The following is a 16,737-nucleotide window of genomic DNA, read 5'->3' as shown; positions in this document are numbered from 1 at the left end:
CAATGCACTTCTCCACTAGAGATTTGCCACCTCTCCTCGCTCCAGACAAAAGAAAGAGTCCTGGGTAAATTTGGTCTCTTATCCATGATCCCGAAACCTCTGCTGGACAGGGAGTTTCCACTGAGCCGGGGCGTTGGAGGTGCACAGCCTTATGTGATGAATGCTGAGCGGGCCATTGTAGTTCCTGCCATAGAAGCCGGCCTGATACCCTCTTTCTTGTTACCAATGAAAATCAACAATAGGCCAGTACTCGGAAAATCAATATTCAGTTAGGACTGGATCTCTTAAAAAGTCTTTATTAGCACAGGAATAACCCAGAGCATACAGTCATACGTTTGCACAGACACCATGTCTCTCAAGAATCCTTGATGTGCTTCATGGTAGAGTTGAGGATTTCTATCCCATGAAGCTCTCTCAGTTGAGTAGTAAACCTGTCATAATCAGAATATAAGCTCCAGGACATATGTGTGCAGACCTGGTGGCCACAGCCGTCTGCCCTCAGGGAGACCTGGCTGGGAGAGTGGAAAGGGGCTGTGGCTGTGGCCCTGGGAGTCCTCAAGGAGGCCCACAACATTCTTGCTGTGAGTGACAGATGGGACAGGCTCATCTGATGGCACCTTGCTCAAGGGGACTTCCCAGCAGCTTGCCGCTTTGAGCTCATGCTAGCTAAAGATCCTTGCTTTCTGTGGAAGACAGATTTTATCCATTCCTTCCATTTGAACAATCAGACAGAACTTGAAAGGCCTTTAGATGTCATTCAGGCCAACCCTCATTCTACAGAGGCGGAATCAGAGGCACAGGCTGTGGAGGAAGGAACCAGGCAGGTCACAGACACCCCTGCCAAGGAAGCCACCCCCTCTGTGCCAGGGCTCCAGCACACAGCCACAGGTGGGCACCTTCCGGGAGAATGAATGACTAGTGCTGAAGTGCATCAGAATAGGACCTGAGCAGGACAGAAGTGTGAGCCAGAGAGAAGCAATGTACACAGTTAAAGCAAAGGTCTCTTGCCCTGGCTTGCTGACCTCTTGTTTTATCTTTCTCCAGCATGAGAATGCTACCTTCACTGGACATTCTCCTATAGGCTGAGGTCCTGGGCAAAACAAAAATGAAGTGAGAGCACTAGCTTTTTTTGGAAGAGTAGAGGAGAGAGAAGGAGGGAGAGAGGAGAAATGGTGTGGGAGGGAGGAAAGGAGAGAAGGAAAGAAAGATGGGGAATGAGGAAGTGGAAGGGAGAGAAGACAAACACAGTGTGGGCACGGAACAAAACCCTGCTGGATAAAAGTCTTCCCTCTCGGGTGGAGCTGGAGGGAGGGCTTCCCCCCAAGACAGCTACTGGGACCCAGTACCTGTCTGTGGGGAAGGGACCAGGGCTCCTAGGGATCCCCACAGGGTTCCGTGGGCCAGAGTCCCAGGAGTCCCAGCCACAACATGATACCCTGGCTGGCCCTGGCCTGCTTGTTCTGAAATGTGACCAACAAGGCCACCCCAGCGTACCTTGGCTCGGCCGTGCACAGCTTCCCCAATGCGATCCCTGCATTCAGCTGCACGGCTGTCTCTTGTGCATCACCGCCCACGATCTTCAACAAGAGCCGCACTACGTCTGTCTTCAGCAGGGAGGATGCCAACTGCGGCACCTCCATGCAGTTCCCCAGGCAGAGGGCAGCGTTGCCCACCAGGATCTCATCCTCGGAGCTGAGCAGTGTCATCAGAATACTGAACTCTGCAGGGAGGGAGGAGAACATGCATCGGTCCCTCCAAATCCCAAATAGGAGGCTGCAAAGGGACATGAGAGACACAAGGAGGAGCCAGTGGATGCTGAGCTCCCCCAGGAGCTCTAAGAGAGAGCATGACACTGCCTCGCTCAGCAAAAAGTTATTTAGTGCCTTCAGTTCCTTGCTGTGTCTCTGACTTACCTCACAGGCTAGGGCAGTGCCTGGCACGATGTGGAGGGTGTGTGGATGAATGCTATGCAGAAACAGGCCTGTCTTCTTTAAAGTCCGTCTTAACCTCTACTCTCCACCTGATAGCTCCTGAGTGGGAGGCCACAGGCCTGCGCCCTGGACTGCAGTGCAAGCAACAGGGCCCAGAAGACAGAGTCCTGCCTGCATGGAGGGGCCCCACTCATTTCCTTCCCGTGCACTCCAGAGGAGGTGTCACGGAGAACATCAGCAGGCTGCCTCGGCTAGGAGCCCTGCCACCAATGACTGCAGCCAATTTCAGTTACTAGACTAAGGCTAGGCTCACACTCCGATTATTCTCCCTGTTCACAAAGTTGAAGCCGTTTCTCCCCCTTCCCCAGGTGAAAGAAGAGAATCCATGTTAGGTCAGTCTAAGCAAAATGCTTTAGAAACAATTTCAATTTAACTTGGTGAGAGGACGTAGCTCCCAATGTCAACCCTGTTATCTGGGAACTGTTCTGCAGCTGGGTCTCCAACCTGGACCTGCTACCTATGCACAGCTGAAGGCTAACTGAGTGCTTTTAGAGCTGGAGGTGAAATGACATCTTACCTTGTAAACACTGCTGAAGTCTGGGTCAGGTTAGTGGCATTATGCTAAGCCTCTCCTCACTGCTCACCTGCAGTTCCCTTTGCAGCTTTGAGGATGGCTTAACCTCTGAGATATGGGCTCTGCTTACTGAACGCATCACTTACTTTTATCCAGTCTTATCACTTCCTCTCGCGCTTCGTGGTAACTATTAGTGCAGATGGCTAGTGTCTTCACAGCATAGTGTGATGCAGTCCGGCCTCCGGTCTAGATTTGTGAATGAAATTAGAAAAATACAATCGATGCTATGTTTGTTCTTGGCTAGAAATCACAGTGAGCAATTGTGATCGTGCTCATGACTTCCTGAACTTCTAAACCAGAGTCCCACTGAGAATGGTGTGTGCTTCCTGATGAGCAGGCCGGATCTCAGCCAGAGGGAGTGTCACTCATGTCCTCTCTAGCACAGCCCACACCCAGTAAGAATGTAGGCCTGTCACGTAAACATGAGTAATTACCTGTGAAAGGCTTTATGAGAAAGGCTGAGAAGAGAAAGATGCTGTTGACTGACTGATCTACCAAAAAGGGAGGGAAGGCCTCCAGTTTGTTTCACCATTTGAGAATGAGGGCTGACTTGCCAAGGCTGTCCTGCCTGCACGGAGAACATCATGAACCTAGATAAGTTTAAGAGGTGACAACTGTCAAATCATAAGCCTTAAAATCACCCAATGCCAGGTCTTTAAAGTGCACATGTGTGAGCATACCATCAGCAGCCTCTGGCAGGTTTGCAAGAATTACACAGAGTGAACAACGGTCATCATCCAAGTAGCAGCCTAAACTCAGACTCACTATCCTGCCCTCTCCATACTGCCCATGACCCAGCAGCAGCTCCAACCACACAACAGAACATGCTTCCTGGCCCCACAAAGCCTGTAGTTTTATGAGTAAGTCTTCCATGGGGTCACGACCCTAACATGAGTGAGTCAACTCACTGGACATATAAACCACAGGCAGCTGAGTAAGTCACCTCGCCCTTCCACATGAGTCTAGTTAACTGTTGCACCTACTTGATTAGATGCACTGCACTCACAGTGCAAGGAAAACTCGAACACCCTTTTGTCACATGGTAACTGCACCCTACATATCTCATAAGTAAAGGTATAGCCAACATTCTCCAGGTAACTGGATAAAGCATCACGAGCAGGAAAATGAACAAGATAAGAGGCCTGAGAAACCCAGACCACCTTTTTCATGACAGAGGCCATACATTTTTAAGTTAGGCTTAAATGATAAGCAGTTTTTATGGATGTATCTAATGAATAGTTTACTTATATACTCAACAATCTTTTGTTGATGTTCAGAGCATAGTCTGGGTGGATAGGCGGAAGAGAATCCCTGTTCAAGTCTAAAACCTAGCAAGAGTGATATAGCAATACCTCAATTCTGTTCCCCCCAAAAAATGTTTCTGGAAATTTCAGAGGCTGTATGTAACCAATGGTATTATTTTACCTTCAGGAATTTAATCATCTTCTTCACCACTCCTGCTCTTAGGGCCTCCTCCACAAGTTTCAGAGAGGAAGAAAGGGTACGGCTAAGAACACCAGCAGCTCTCTGAGGGAAGCAGAAAGTAAAGGATGATTAAGGTCTTTTCAGACATGCTGAAGACCTTTAAAAGTTAACAAGGGTGAGGTAAAAACAATCAGTAATATTGGAAGCAAAATGTGCACCTTGATTTTAAAAATACCTAATGGCCAAGTAAGAGACAGCGAGCACTGTTGTTTTTAGCACAGCTGCGAGGTAGGCAATTCAAAGGGCTGCAGACATTGCCCTGGGCACAGAGGCCCAGCTCACTTCAGCTTTACCCAAGGCCAACCTGTTCACCTCTGGGGTAGGAAGTGCTGCCCTGGATGCTCCGCGGTGCTGACATCAGGCCCTTATTAGATGGCAGACTTCCTGGATTGATCCTCTGGGTCTTGTAGCTTTTCCTCTATCTGTTCTGAATCTTTGTCTATTTTCTGGGAGATTTCCAGTTCTAATTTTTTGAAATAGCAAGCTGTTACTATAGTTTGGTTATAATACTTCTTTGAATTTTTTAAGGATATAAGTAATAGTTATTAATTTTTTCCTATTTCCTAAATCATCTATAGTTTTTTTGGAGTCAATTTTCCTGATTATTTTGGCTTTTCTGTTTATGTGTAGGGCTTTCCCTAAATGCCTGGTGACCCTTAGCTGCCCAGTCACATTTATGAAAGAAGCAATAAAAACATGTTTTGGCATGCTGGGTTTATGGGGAGTCTGTTGGCAAGCAGGTGGAAAGGTGGTATTCACAAATACTAGACAGCAAAAATATTCTCTCTGGCCTTTCAGTTCAAGAAAAGTGCTCAGATTTTATGCATGAGGGATGGCTGCCTGGCTGCTGAGTACAGTCCCCTCATCTCTCACTTCTGCCCTCTGTTGTAGCTGGTAGTTTGAAGTTTTGATCATTTCCAGGATTCTGCAAGACAAACCTGCTACCTTCCCAGCTGTTTTCCTCTCAATCTGTGCTCTATGCTAAGGTTCCTCCAGCTCTGCCTAATTAATTACCACTCTTGCAGCAGTTTTCCATCTTCCAGAAACTACTTACCCATTGGTTTCCTTCTGCCTGTTCACTTTGTCAATGTGGGGGTCCTACTTTTCCCCCCTAATTCCTTTAGTCTCATTTTAATGAGGTCTCCAGAGGGAGAAGGCATAAACTTGTGTTTTAGCATATTATCAACCTTGTTTCCCTAATCTGCTTCCCACAGGTGCTAGAGCATTGCTACAGTTTACAGTACAGATCCCTTTCAGGCTCAAGACAGTAGGGAGAGCACCCTAAGGAAGGATCTAATTCCCCTCTGAAGCTGCTGCCTTGTTCAACACTCTGGCCAGCACCCAGCTGTGCACATGAAGAGCCCTGGGAAAGTCTGGCCAAGAGAGTCCTTAAAGGGTTAGCATATAACTAGCACTGGCCCAGCTTCAGATTTAGACCATCCAGAAAAACCCCAACTACCCAAGAAAATGGTGCCCAGCATTTTTGGGACCATGGATCTTTTTTTAGGATCTGATAAAAGCTATATTGACCCTCACCCATGAACATACACATACACTAAGAATTAACTGAACACCTACCACACATTCCTAAAGCCCAGGTTAAAAACCCTCAGCCTACAATGTCTGAACTGACTTTAGGGAAATTGAGCATGCTAGCTCCACACAGGACATATTTGATCTACTCAGAACCTTTACTATAACCCTAGTATAACCTTTACTATAACCCTATAACCTGCCCTGGATGTGACCCTAATTGTTTTTTTAGGCTTTAGGTCCTGACCTAATAAGTGGAAAATTTGGGGTGATTCCTGATGTGAGTCTGTAACACATCCTGGATGATGGCAAATAGCTTCTTGAACCATATTAACATTCTCCTGATGCACTGTGCTCACCGTTGGCCTTCTCAGTCTTCTTATTCAAATGTCAGAAATAGAAGTAAAAAAGCCATTCCAGCATATATCTCCAAGGAGGCTAAAACCATTATGCATAAACAACCTCCAGGATCATTGGCTTGAAAGTATGAGTTTGGTTTTGTAGATTATGGAAAAAGAGATTCCACATAAAATCACTTAACCTGTTCCATTTGCACAAGGATATCTTGAAATAGGACAAATCATATAAGGTACACTGTATAAGCTATTAAGTTACAGACCAGACAGAAGAGGGCTCCTGAATTCTAGGGGGCTCTAGAATGGGCAATGGGTGGGGGTTACCAAGTCCCATGAAAGGGTAGGCAAATTTGATGTTTATGTCATTACGGGCATCATTCTGAGGAGCATGTCCTCCTCGTACCTCAGAGAGTCAGCAGAATCTCAAAGATACAATGGTTTCGAAAGGGTAAGATGAATTAATATTAAACCAAAACAAAAGGAGAACAACAAGGAAAACTGTTTCTGGATTTCCCTGGGAGAACCTTACTGTCAGGATTCCTCCATCCTGGCTGTTCAGTAGAGACATGCATCTCCTGCTCACCTCCGTGGCCCAAACCTGCAACCATGGGGACAGGGAGAAGGACGTCTGAATGTTCGGGCACTCTGAATCCTCTGTGGAGTTCCCTCAGAGCCCTTGAATATAACTGGCCACTCCCTCCTATTCCCCAACGCTCTTATTTCTTGTGGTGTATGTCTCCTCTGACTACAAGGAAATACCACATTTTATTTCACTTCTTAAATGCAGGACCTAGCACTGTGCTTAGCACACTCTGGACATGTAACACTCAGTTTTCTGAATGAGTACCTGACTGAGAGACTCATCTGTCCCTCACTGAAGCAAAGTGATAGAACATCCACCCAGCTTTCCCCATTCCCACTGCCAGTGTTGGAGTCCATGGGCTTCTTTCTCTTTGTGAAAATGAGAACAGTTCTATGCAACAGAATGTGTTTAGGCTGTCCCAGGGTTCCACGTATGGAGGAAAGAACACTGTACCTCAGAGACAAAGGGGGACTGAAGACACAAGTTCATGAGGAGTCCCAGGAGTGTATATATGACATCTCTGAAGAGGTCCACATCCTCCTCACACCTGGCCTTTGGAAACAAGACAAGGTAACCCATGACCTTTCTGCCTTGCAGCTTTTAAGTCATCTCTTCCCTTTGGCGGTGGTCTCAGGATTACTCACACTCCCTAAATGGTCAATGTAATGAACCTAAGTGACATGGGGAGATGCAAGACCAGACCAGCCTACGAGTTAGTGTTATATAGGAGACGCTCAAGGAGTCTCTTGTGCCTCCACCATGTGACTATGGTTCAGCCTGTTCCTGTGTTTAAACTGAAGGGTGAGCTGCTCAAACAGGTGGTCAAGCCAACTCCGCCAGAAAACCCTTGCACCCTCTCCAGGGTGAATGAACCCTGACGTGGAGGGCCTGTTAAGGCCAGCTACCCATAAAACCTATGGTTACAGAAGGGATAGGCCACTGGGTCCAGCACCTTCAAACAGAATCTTTGGAAAAGCCAGATAATTAAGAAGCCAACACCCCAAAAGCAGATAAAAGACCAGCTTTAAGTAGAAAAGCTAAAATACCATGAGGCCTAAACAGGCATCCCCAAATTCTTCAGAGGCAGACATCTGTCTTCGGGCTGCAGCCTCAGCACTGAGGTTTCCCATGATGGCAATACACTGACTGAGAGCTGAGGTGCTGGTTACCTTGGGGTCTCTCTTCTAAAAGCGAATCAAGAGAAAGCAAATGTGCAGAGAGCAGGCAAGTGATGCCGGCAAAATCTCCATTGACATCCCTTGTTCACCAAAACACCAAGAACCAGGGAGTGGAATGTCACACCAGGGTCTCAGTGGGGTCATGCTGGCAAAAGGGTGGAGGCACACAGGGATAGACCCTGAAGCACCTTGGCCTGGAATAGAGAGGCTTAGGGCTCAATCCCAGGGTTACCACCAAGCAGCTTGGAGACCACAGGCAGTCCCATCCATTCTCAGAGCTTCCATTTCCACATCTGAAATACCGGGCTGTGAATATGCTAAGGTCCCTGAAACGTTTGTGGCTCACTAAGGAGTGGGTACAGTCACAGCACCCTCCCCTAGGAGAACTCTCACATCCCCTTATACTTTCTGTCTCATTAGTTCAAATCACCATACTTGCTCTCCGGACCAGATAACTTTCATTCATGGGACAGGGTTGCACATGGCATTTAGATGAGACTTAGGGTCAGAAGGGGACAGATGAACACTGACAAACTCTCTCCACCTTCGCCTAAGATGCAGAGTCCACCTCCAGCTCTTTCTGCCCCGTAATAAGCCCTGTCCATCTGCCATCTCCACCTGTCCCAACTGCGGTTGTTTGAATAACTAAGAATTGTGTAAATTGCAGCTGTGAATAAATAATTAGTGAACCTGAGAGACAACAGTTCTGGAGTGTAAATTGTGTCTAAACGGCTCTGCTCATGTTTCTGAGTGTCTATCATAGATAAAAATGAGGACTTGCTCACCAGAACACCTGTGAGCACCGGGAGAACACCTGGAAGGTTGGCCTGGAACCAGACTTGGAATCTGTTGAGAAATTATCAGCCATGACTTATTTCTACATGGTAGAAACTGTAAGATAAACACAATGTCTCTGGTAATGGGGTGAACATTCACAAACTCTGGGCCCCTGTGATTTGCAGTGTGCCTGGATGATTCCTTCTGAAACAAAAGAGAATATCCATAGGCAGATAATGTGGGTTTGATTTCTCTAAGCCTGAAGAATTGCTTTTGACATTAAATGACAGACCTCAGACCTCAGATGGCAGAACTTATGCAGAAATTGCTGGTATCTGTAGGCTTCTGCCACACTGACCTGCCACTACCTCTGCCCTCCTCTTGCTCTGAGCCTACGCTGCGTGTCGTGCATCAGGAAACACAGTGCAAGCATGTTTCCTCGTCATAGCCAGGAAGAGGGCCCAGGCACATATATGTCTCTACACACTAGAGCAGCTAGTACGTTCCCAGCCTGTGCCAAGGGCTGTCTAGGAGCACAAGCAGCTCTCTCTTTATGATCATTTCTAAGCAAGATGCCCTAAAGTTAGCGAGGACATTTAAAAAAACAAGATGCACTGAAAAAAAAAAAAAAAGAAACCACTTAAGAATTATGAAAAATGCAAAACCTTACTGTATTCCTTAGCAGCTAAGCAAGAATAAAAGGGGGCATGGTCATCCATAATGCTATTGGCAACCCAAGAGGAGAATACATTTCACTGTGCATTCCCTCTCTCTTACTCACATTTACTCAGTACACATTTGCTAGGCAGTTCCAATTAGGTGTTGATTAAGGGGAAGAAGCTTCTCCAACACACAGTAGGCTTGCTTACTGTGAGAGGTACTGTTTTAAGTGCAATACTGGCTCCAACCCCAATGCGGACTGGGTCCCCCTGCACTCAGAGGGACTGGAATAGGGGTGGCCAACCGCAGCCCCCTGGGAGACATCAGCCCTCCTACTCAGTGAATCTTGTGATGCTTCAACAATAGTTGAAGAAGAAATGTCAATTTCTGTAAATAAAAATTACCCTTCTTCCAGAGCCAAGTCTGTGAGCAGTCCCATGGCTGAGTTGGCCCTCTTATCGGAGAATTCAAGAAATGACACCAGGGCTTCCAACAATCTGCAAAAAATCCATAACAACCTCAGAGTCCACAATCTTCCAACTAATAGCATTTCCAACAAGAAGACCTTGCAAAGAGGCCAGGAAGGAGTCAGCATACAGATGAAATAAGCTGAAGGGGTGACCTTGCCATGCCCTCCTAGGAAGCCCAGCTCCTTGCCCACCCTGATGAAACAGACATTATTCTACAACAGGGAACCCCCCACCCCCCGCCCCAACCTCTAGTCCACTGAGTAGTACCAGTCCGGGCCTTTTAGGAACTGGGCCACACAGCAGGAGGTGAGCTTAAATGTAATCTACTTGAATCATCTCCAAACCATCCCCCCTCACCTTGGTCCCTAGAAAAATTGTCTCCCATGAAACTGGTCCCTGGTGCTAAAAAGGTTGGGGACTGCTGTGCCACAAGAATGGCTCTACCACTTAATGTGAAGTCCCAGGGGGCTGAACAGTTTTAACCAAAATTCACTGATTATCAGATGACAACTTGGAAGGAATCTCTGGTGCTTCTACCATGTGACTCTGGCTTGTCCAACTTCAATCACAGAAATGACATCTAAATGGCATGCTTACTAATCTGCTGATGACTAAAGTAGAAGGGCCACCTAATGAGGGGGAGATGGAATAAAGATTTCACAAGATTTTGACAGGCTACTAAGTATAACAGATGAAATTTAATACAATTAAACTCAACTACTCCACTGAGAGGTGGAAACTCTGTATAAGTAAGAGAATTGGAAGACCTGCTTTATGATTGGTTCATCATATGAAAAAGATTTAAAGGTTATTAGGGTTTGGTGGAGCTGCCAAAAAAAAAAAAAAAAACCAAACCTAATGCAATCTCAGGCTGCCCTAAAAGACTGGCACCAGGATGAAGTAAGAGTCATCTGTCCACCCAAAAGACCCATACTCAGCACCCAGAGTATGCTCAGTGTTGTGCTCAGTACTGGGACACAGTACTAAGCACCTGCTCTCCTACAGTGACATGTGTGTGAGGTGACATGTTAGAAACAGATTTGTGTCAAGTGGGCACAGTCTACTTGGTGGGAGGTGTGGGACGATGGAGATGAAGAAGGCTTCACAGAGCAGATGACATTTCAGTTGTCACTTGAGAGTGTTCTGTTGGGTTTTTGTTCCTTATTCAATCAACAAGGCTTACTGAGCACTGACTACATACCAGGCAATGCGGTAGGTTCTTGGGCTACAATGATGAAAAAAAAGAATGTTCGAGCTCCAAGGAGCTTGTAGGCCAGAGTCAGGCACATGGGTACAAGAATAGAGCATTTCGAGCACAGCGCACAGCAGTCACAAAGATGATGAAGATAAAATAGCAGGGCATACTTGGGGACTGCTAGCAGTTCCTTATAGCTAGTGCTTAGGGTGTGAGGAGAGGATAGGGAACAGCGAGGCCCGAGAGCTGGAGAGCCAGCTGGGTCATGGTGGGCCTCTTATGGCCTGCTGGAAAGTTGTACCTTACCCTGCAGGACCATGTGTCCCCAGTGTGCTTGGTAGAGGACTTACTTGGTTGTGTGTGTGTGTGTGTGTTTAGGGGGAGGCAGGTTCTTGAGCCCCTCTCAGTTTGAGTGGAAGGAGGCTGCATTTAAACAAAGTCCCCAGATGATTCCTAGGTACTATATTTCTCAGTAATTGGAGAATTAGTCTTATAGGCAGTAGTTATTTTAGTGTTTTAAGTAGGGAAATCGTAGAACAGATATGCATGGTAGACAAATCCCTTTGGTGGTATAGCAGAAGCTGGACTGGAGTAAGTAGTTCAGGAGGCAGGGAATTCTCTGGGAGAAAATGAGGATTGACAAGACTAAAGGTTAAGAGACTGAACCAAGGCGGAGGCAGAAAAAGAGGTACAGTGGAGAGGAAAGGTGCTCACAATGACCTAGAAGGAATGATCAGAGATGTTGGAAAGGAGCCAGAAGGAAATGAATGCAGGAGATGTGGAAGAGGTAGGACTGACAATATACCATCATCTTACAGATGTTGGGGGGCATCCAGGAGAGCTCTCAGGAATCTGGCTTAGGCAACTGGGTAGATGAAAAAGCCACTTAGAAGGACAGAAAGTTCAGGTAAAGGGCCTGGTCTTTGGAATTATTAAGTCTATAACATTTGTGGTGCTGAGATGTAGATGTGCAGAGGCAGAGCGTGTTTTCTTCTAGCACTTGTGAGAGAGATACTTATAGGCGATAGCTAAGGCCATGGATGAGAGGAAGGCCGGCGGTAGGATCCTGGGGTCCCTGACTTGGAAGGGTGACAACACAAAGGGGGCTCAAAAAGGAAACCAAGAAGGAAAACCAAGGGGTAGGAGGGCCAGGAAGATGGCACCAATAGGGCCAAATGCCACCAGGCAGTAATGGGAGAAAAAGAAAAGAGCCCATCAGATGAGGCTTTTATATTTAGGCGTGTGGGCTCCAGTCACCTACATCTATGCTACTGGATTTACTTAGCAGCTTTTCCTAGGAGGGGTCTGGAAGTCAAATTACCTGAGGGAAACCAGGATGCCTTACCTGGAAAAGACCAGGTTACCTCAAGCACTGGAAAGTGGGAGAGTTGATGCATTCTGTAGGCCTCCAGTAGACTGAACCAAGGCCTCAGTATAGAGAGGCAGAATTATTCTAGACTGGAATGGGGCAGGAAGTTTGTATTCAGTGAAAGGAGATAATTTTTCATCAACAAAAACCTCCTAGATGGGAGGAACTGCCTTGGGAGATAAGAACCACATCCTTTCATTAGCTGGGGAAAGACCCTCAGTCCATCAGTTATTATAGTGCCCACCCCAATCAAATTGAGAGAAATATAATGAAAATGCTGGACTCTTCCCTGAAGCATCATGCACACCATGCATGTAACTGCTAGGACACCTCAGATGAGACATGAGTGCTGCGTGGGGCTGGGATGGGCGGTTTATAAGGTCTTAGGTAACTTCAAATCCTCAGCTTCCTTAGGAGTATTCTGCAGTGCTCCTGCTGTCACAAATCACTTATTTTACAATTAGTTCAGATTCCTCCTTCACCAATTTATGTCTGTTTTTCTCATTCTTGAAGAGGAATGCTAATAAATGTGAATCATACATAAGAGGAGCTGGCAGTCTGAGGTCATCTTGGTTTTTGTCCTGGGAGACATTAAACAACTAGGTGTCCTCTCCTTGTGACAAAATGCACATACTAACTGGACAAAAGAGAACAGGGTGTCCCATCTTACTCTTTCTCATCTCCTTTTTTGTTAGCACACTTTCTGCTTTGCTGACAAGCAGCTGTCCCTGTAGATAGACCGCACATCAGAGAATAATCTAGTGTAACCAATAAACGCACTTTCATGTCAGTTGAGGACCCTGAGGAGATCAAATGAGTATAAAAGTTATTATTGAGTCCACACCATGTGTCAGGCATGACAGTAGCTGCTTTTCGTTTTGTTTTGTTGGTTTTTTTTTTTTTTTTTTTTTTTGTCTAAAGAGAGTCGGCAGGACTCCACGGGATGATCACAAAGCCACTTCCCAAGACAATGCAAAAATGTAAATGTAAAAAGAAATTCAAAGACAGCTTAGAGGGGAAAGCTTATGATAACTATAGCTATACTTACTCAGAGACCAAAACCAATAAAAAACATGAAGGTCTCAGAGATCAAAACCAATAAAAAACATATGATGAAGGTATTGAGGAAATGACTGCAGACATCTGAACATGAAATGTGCTTTTGAGGATTAACTCTGCCAATGATCCATCTGCCTGCGTGGGCTGAGCTCCAGGGGTTACCACAGCCTTCCTTCTGTATAAGCCACTGGGTTGTGACTGGGCCATGAGCTGGGGAACAGCCACAGCCAAGGCTTAACAAGCCCTTTGTCCTTAGCACACACTGGACCTCCCCATGTACATGGGTCAGGTGCTGGAGGTCTCACTGACAGGGTCTCAGACTTGGCTGCTTGTCTTACTGGGAAAGAGACTGGGGGCTGGGCTTCAGGGCCTGGAGACAGCAGGTGAGGCTCCCTTGGCTGCCTGCTGCAGTTTCTCCTGCCCCTGTGGGAAATGGAGTAATAGCACTTATTTTGCCTATATACCAGGCTGAGAAGAGATAAAATGAGACAATAATGAAAAAAATCAGAAGCCAAATTCCATTTTTTAAATTATGTATGAAGCACTTACAAAGCAAGCTATAATTATTGCTATTGTTTCTATTAGGTTGAATAAACTACATGAAATTGCCAACATGTACCTTTTTTGATATAAAAATGGCAATTTCACACGTTCAAACTAATAATCTTTAGGCTGAAGAGCACTGGGCAGAATCATTGGTTCAGTAATTTAAAAAAAAAAGTTTACTAGAGGGGAGGCACATTCTATTCCTATTGCCTTAAGCCTTGGGAAGCTCTACATGTGACAGTATGTGAGATGTGTGGTATTTATTTATATTCTACAGTGCTCCAGAAAGGGTTTAAGGATATGCAAAATCAGACAGTACTACCTCAAACAGGTATGAATAAGAAAGTAAGGACAGAAACAGAGTTGAGCCCAGACTGAGATGAAAAGGGCAGAATTAGGTGACCTGTTTTGAAGATGGGTTCCCATCTGGTTTGGGGAGTGCTGGTGTTTACACCATCCACAGTAACTGGGAGATAGAAACATGGACAGGACAAGTGAAACTGTCACCAGCACTAGGTTCAGACAGGAGTCTGTCCTGCAGGTCCTCATGAGGGTGTGTTCCTTTTGAAGGCTCTGTCTGTTATTGATACTTAATCAAATCTGATGCCACCTCCTATGCCAGAGATGTGAGAAGGGAGACAGGCCAGTCTCACTTGATAGGTGATGCTCTGAGATGCTGCAGGGAAGATCCCACCAGTAGAGCCCTACCGGGTCAGGTCGAGGTGGCTGATGATCAGGCCCCGGCCGTTCTCCGTCTGGGCGAGCTGCAGCAGCAGGGCCAGGCTCTGCTGCTGGATGGTCAGGACCCCCGAGGCCAAGGAGGAGGGCAGCAGGCTGCCTGAGTCAGGGCATGTCACAAGCAGGCGCTGGTTTTCCTCTGCGAAACACAGGGATTGTTCACCTTGTGCACATCATGACAGCAATTAAACCAACCCAATTCTTTACTCATTTGAGAGATGGGATAATGGAGTGTAAGAGCACAGACTCTCTAGAACCAAACTTCTGAAATGACCAGGGAGATGATCTTAACTATCTATTACTACTGTGTGTTTCTGTTTCCTTATCAGTGAAATGAGGAAGATGACCTACCTAACAGAGCTGTCACAAGGATTAAATGAGTTACTAGAATGGTACTTACAGCCTTAAAGCAGGGACTGGCATGCCTACATTAGCTATTATAATTTTTGTCAAAGGCTCCATGGTATGTGTATCTGGAAATGTGAGGAAAGGGAAATAAATAGGCTGAATTGTGGAATACCTTTAGACCATCAACTTTCCTACAATGGCCAGAGCAATAATTTGAGTTCTTTCTGGAAAACTAGACTGTCACACAGAGAACATTTGTTACTAAAGCATGCCCCCTCCTAGACTATAAGCTGTTTCCTGGGGAGCAGCACTGGATATCCCTCGTTACCTGGGTCCAGGTGTGTGAATTGTTTGAGGGCAGGGAGGGGCACAGCTGGAGTGTGAGGATAAGCTATAAAACACAGTTTACATATATTTTCTTATACTGGAAAGTAGTTCATTATAAACAACTGAAATAACAGAGGGAGAATAAAGCTGAAAATAAAAGTCCCTATCTCTTATATCCCCTCCAGGTAAGCTCATCCCGACAGGAGCTATTATTCAACCCTCGTATGAGTAAAGTTAAAAATATGACATTGCTGGACAAAAGGGGTGGGGCACTGGATAAAAGATGGTAAAAGGATTAACCACAGAACATTTATGCATGCCCCATGGACATGGACAACAGTATGGGGACTGACTGAGGAAGGGGAGAGGGTGGGACTGGGTAGAAATGGGCAAAGGGAGAAAAAGCAGGGACAACTGTAACAGCATAAACAATAAAAAAAAAAAAAAAGAATATGTTGCTGAAAAAAACATGATACATACTGCACTGTACTGTCTTCTCTCTCCCCCTCGACAATATATCACAGACATGTTTCCATGTCCTTACTTTTAAGCAATCCCTTGTGGTTATTGAATTTGATGTACCAAGAGTCATTGATCTGAGACAGCATTTACGTCACAGGCTGTGTCTGACAATGCATTTTCAGATGTTAAAGAAAAATGTGGCCCCAAAGTTCACAGAAAGTAAAGTAGGATACTGGCTGAGGAAGCCGGGACTGTACAGAAGGACAGTACATCCCATCCACATCACCCCAAGCCCTGCCTCCCTCCCTCTTCTGTGGGAGGATTTGTAAAACCACTACCCTGTGGCAGTTCAGCATCCTATAGAGTAACGGGGCACCTAGATAGTAATATTAGCCTGAGCATAATTCCCTTCAGGGAATAAGCCTCTGATTCTCTACTTTTGTAGAACTCAGGATGATTCCACCACTCTACTAAATCAAGAAAAAAATTATATTATTTCATATTTAGCATTTTCTAGTTTATAAACTACATTCACAAGCTTTATCACTGGCTCTTCACAGCCCCGTGAAAAGGAGACATAGCTATTATTATTCTCATTTTCAGTGTTTTGTGTCCAATGTCAGATATTTTCCCATAAAATACATATTTTTAAAAAAATAAGGGAAACAGTTCAATTATTTACACTGAGGTCACAAAAGTGATCAAATTCTATACAAACTTAGTAAACCCCTGCCCTGGACACTGTGGCTCAGTTGGTTGTAGCACTGTCCTGTGAACCGAAGGGTTAAGGGTTTGATTTCAGGTCTGGGCACATGCCTGGGTTGAGGGTTTGGTCCCGGTCAGGGCGCATATGAGAGGCAACTGATTGATGTTTCTCGCATTGATGTTTCCCTTCTTCTTTCTCTCCCTCCCTTCCCTTTTCTGTGGAATCAGTGGGCATGTCCTCAGGTGAAGATAAAAACAACAACAAAAACTTAGTAAACCCCAAAAGATGCTAATAGGTAAAAAGCTAAGAGTTAACAAGGTAAATAAAATCCCTATAACATTTTACTCTTCTAATACACACTAATCAGTGTCACAAGATGC

General features: G+C 45.6%; 1 protein-coding gene across 6 annotated transcripts in view; it reads right to left on the bottom strand.

Moving 5' to 3' along the window:
- Positions 1-276: 276 nt before the first annotated feature.
- Positions 277-16,737, bottom strand: part of TTC12 (tetratricopeptide repeat domain 12) — a 47,546-nt gene continuing 31,085 nt past the window's right edge. For 2 of the 6 annotated variants that reach the window (XM_090265948.1, XM_090265953.1), the window contains 10 exons: positions 14,485-14,653; positions 9,542-9,634; positions 8,486-8,546; positions 7,569-7,706; positions 6,976-7,074; positions 6,469-6,537; positions 3,991-4,092; positions 2,652-2,751; positions 1,495-1,720; positions 277-431 (listed from right to left, as the gene is read on the bottom strand). In XM_090265948.1, coding sequence (XP_090122074.1) covers positions 356-431; positions 1,495-1,720; positions 2,652-2,751; positions 3,991-4,092; positions 6,469-6,537; positions 6,976-7,074; positions 7,569-7,706; positions 8,486-8,546; positions 9,542-9,634; positions 14,485-14,653 — 1,133 coding nt within the window. In that variant the 3' untranslated portion in view covers positions 277-355. The remainder of the gene's footprint in view (positions 432-1,494; positions 1,721-2,651; positions 2,752-3,990; positions 4,093-6,468; positions 6,538-6,975; positions 7,075-7,568; positions 7,707-8,485; positions 8,547-9,541; positions 9,635-14,484; positions 14,654-16,737) is intronic. The other 4 variants (XM_090265950.1, XM_090265951.1, XM_090265952.1 and 1 more) reach the window with 4 other exon arrangements.

The sequence above is a fragment of the Furipterus horrens genome, unplaced genomic scaffold (genome assembly GCF_987537825.1).
Source record: "Furipterus horrens unplaced genomic scaffold, mFurHor1.1.pri manual_scaffold_2, whole genome shotgun sequence".
In the NCBI taxonomy this organism is placed as follows: domain Eukaryota; kingdom Metazoa; phylum Chordata; class Mammalia; order Chiroptera; family Furipteridae; genus Furipterus; species Furipterus horrens.
The sequence above is the reverse complement of the archived record's forward strand: the minus strand, read 5'-3'. Positions and strand labels throughout refer to the sequence as shown.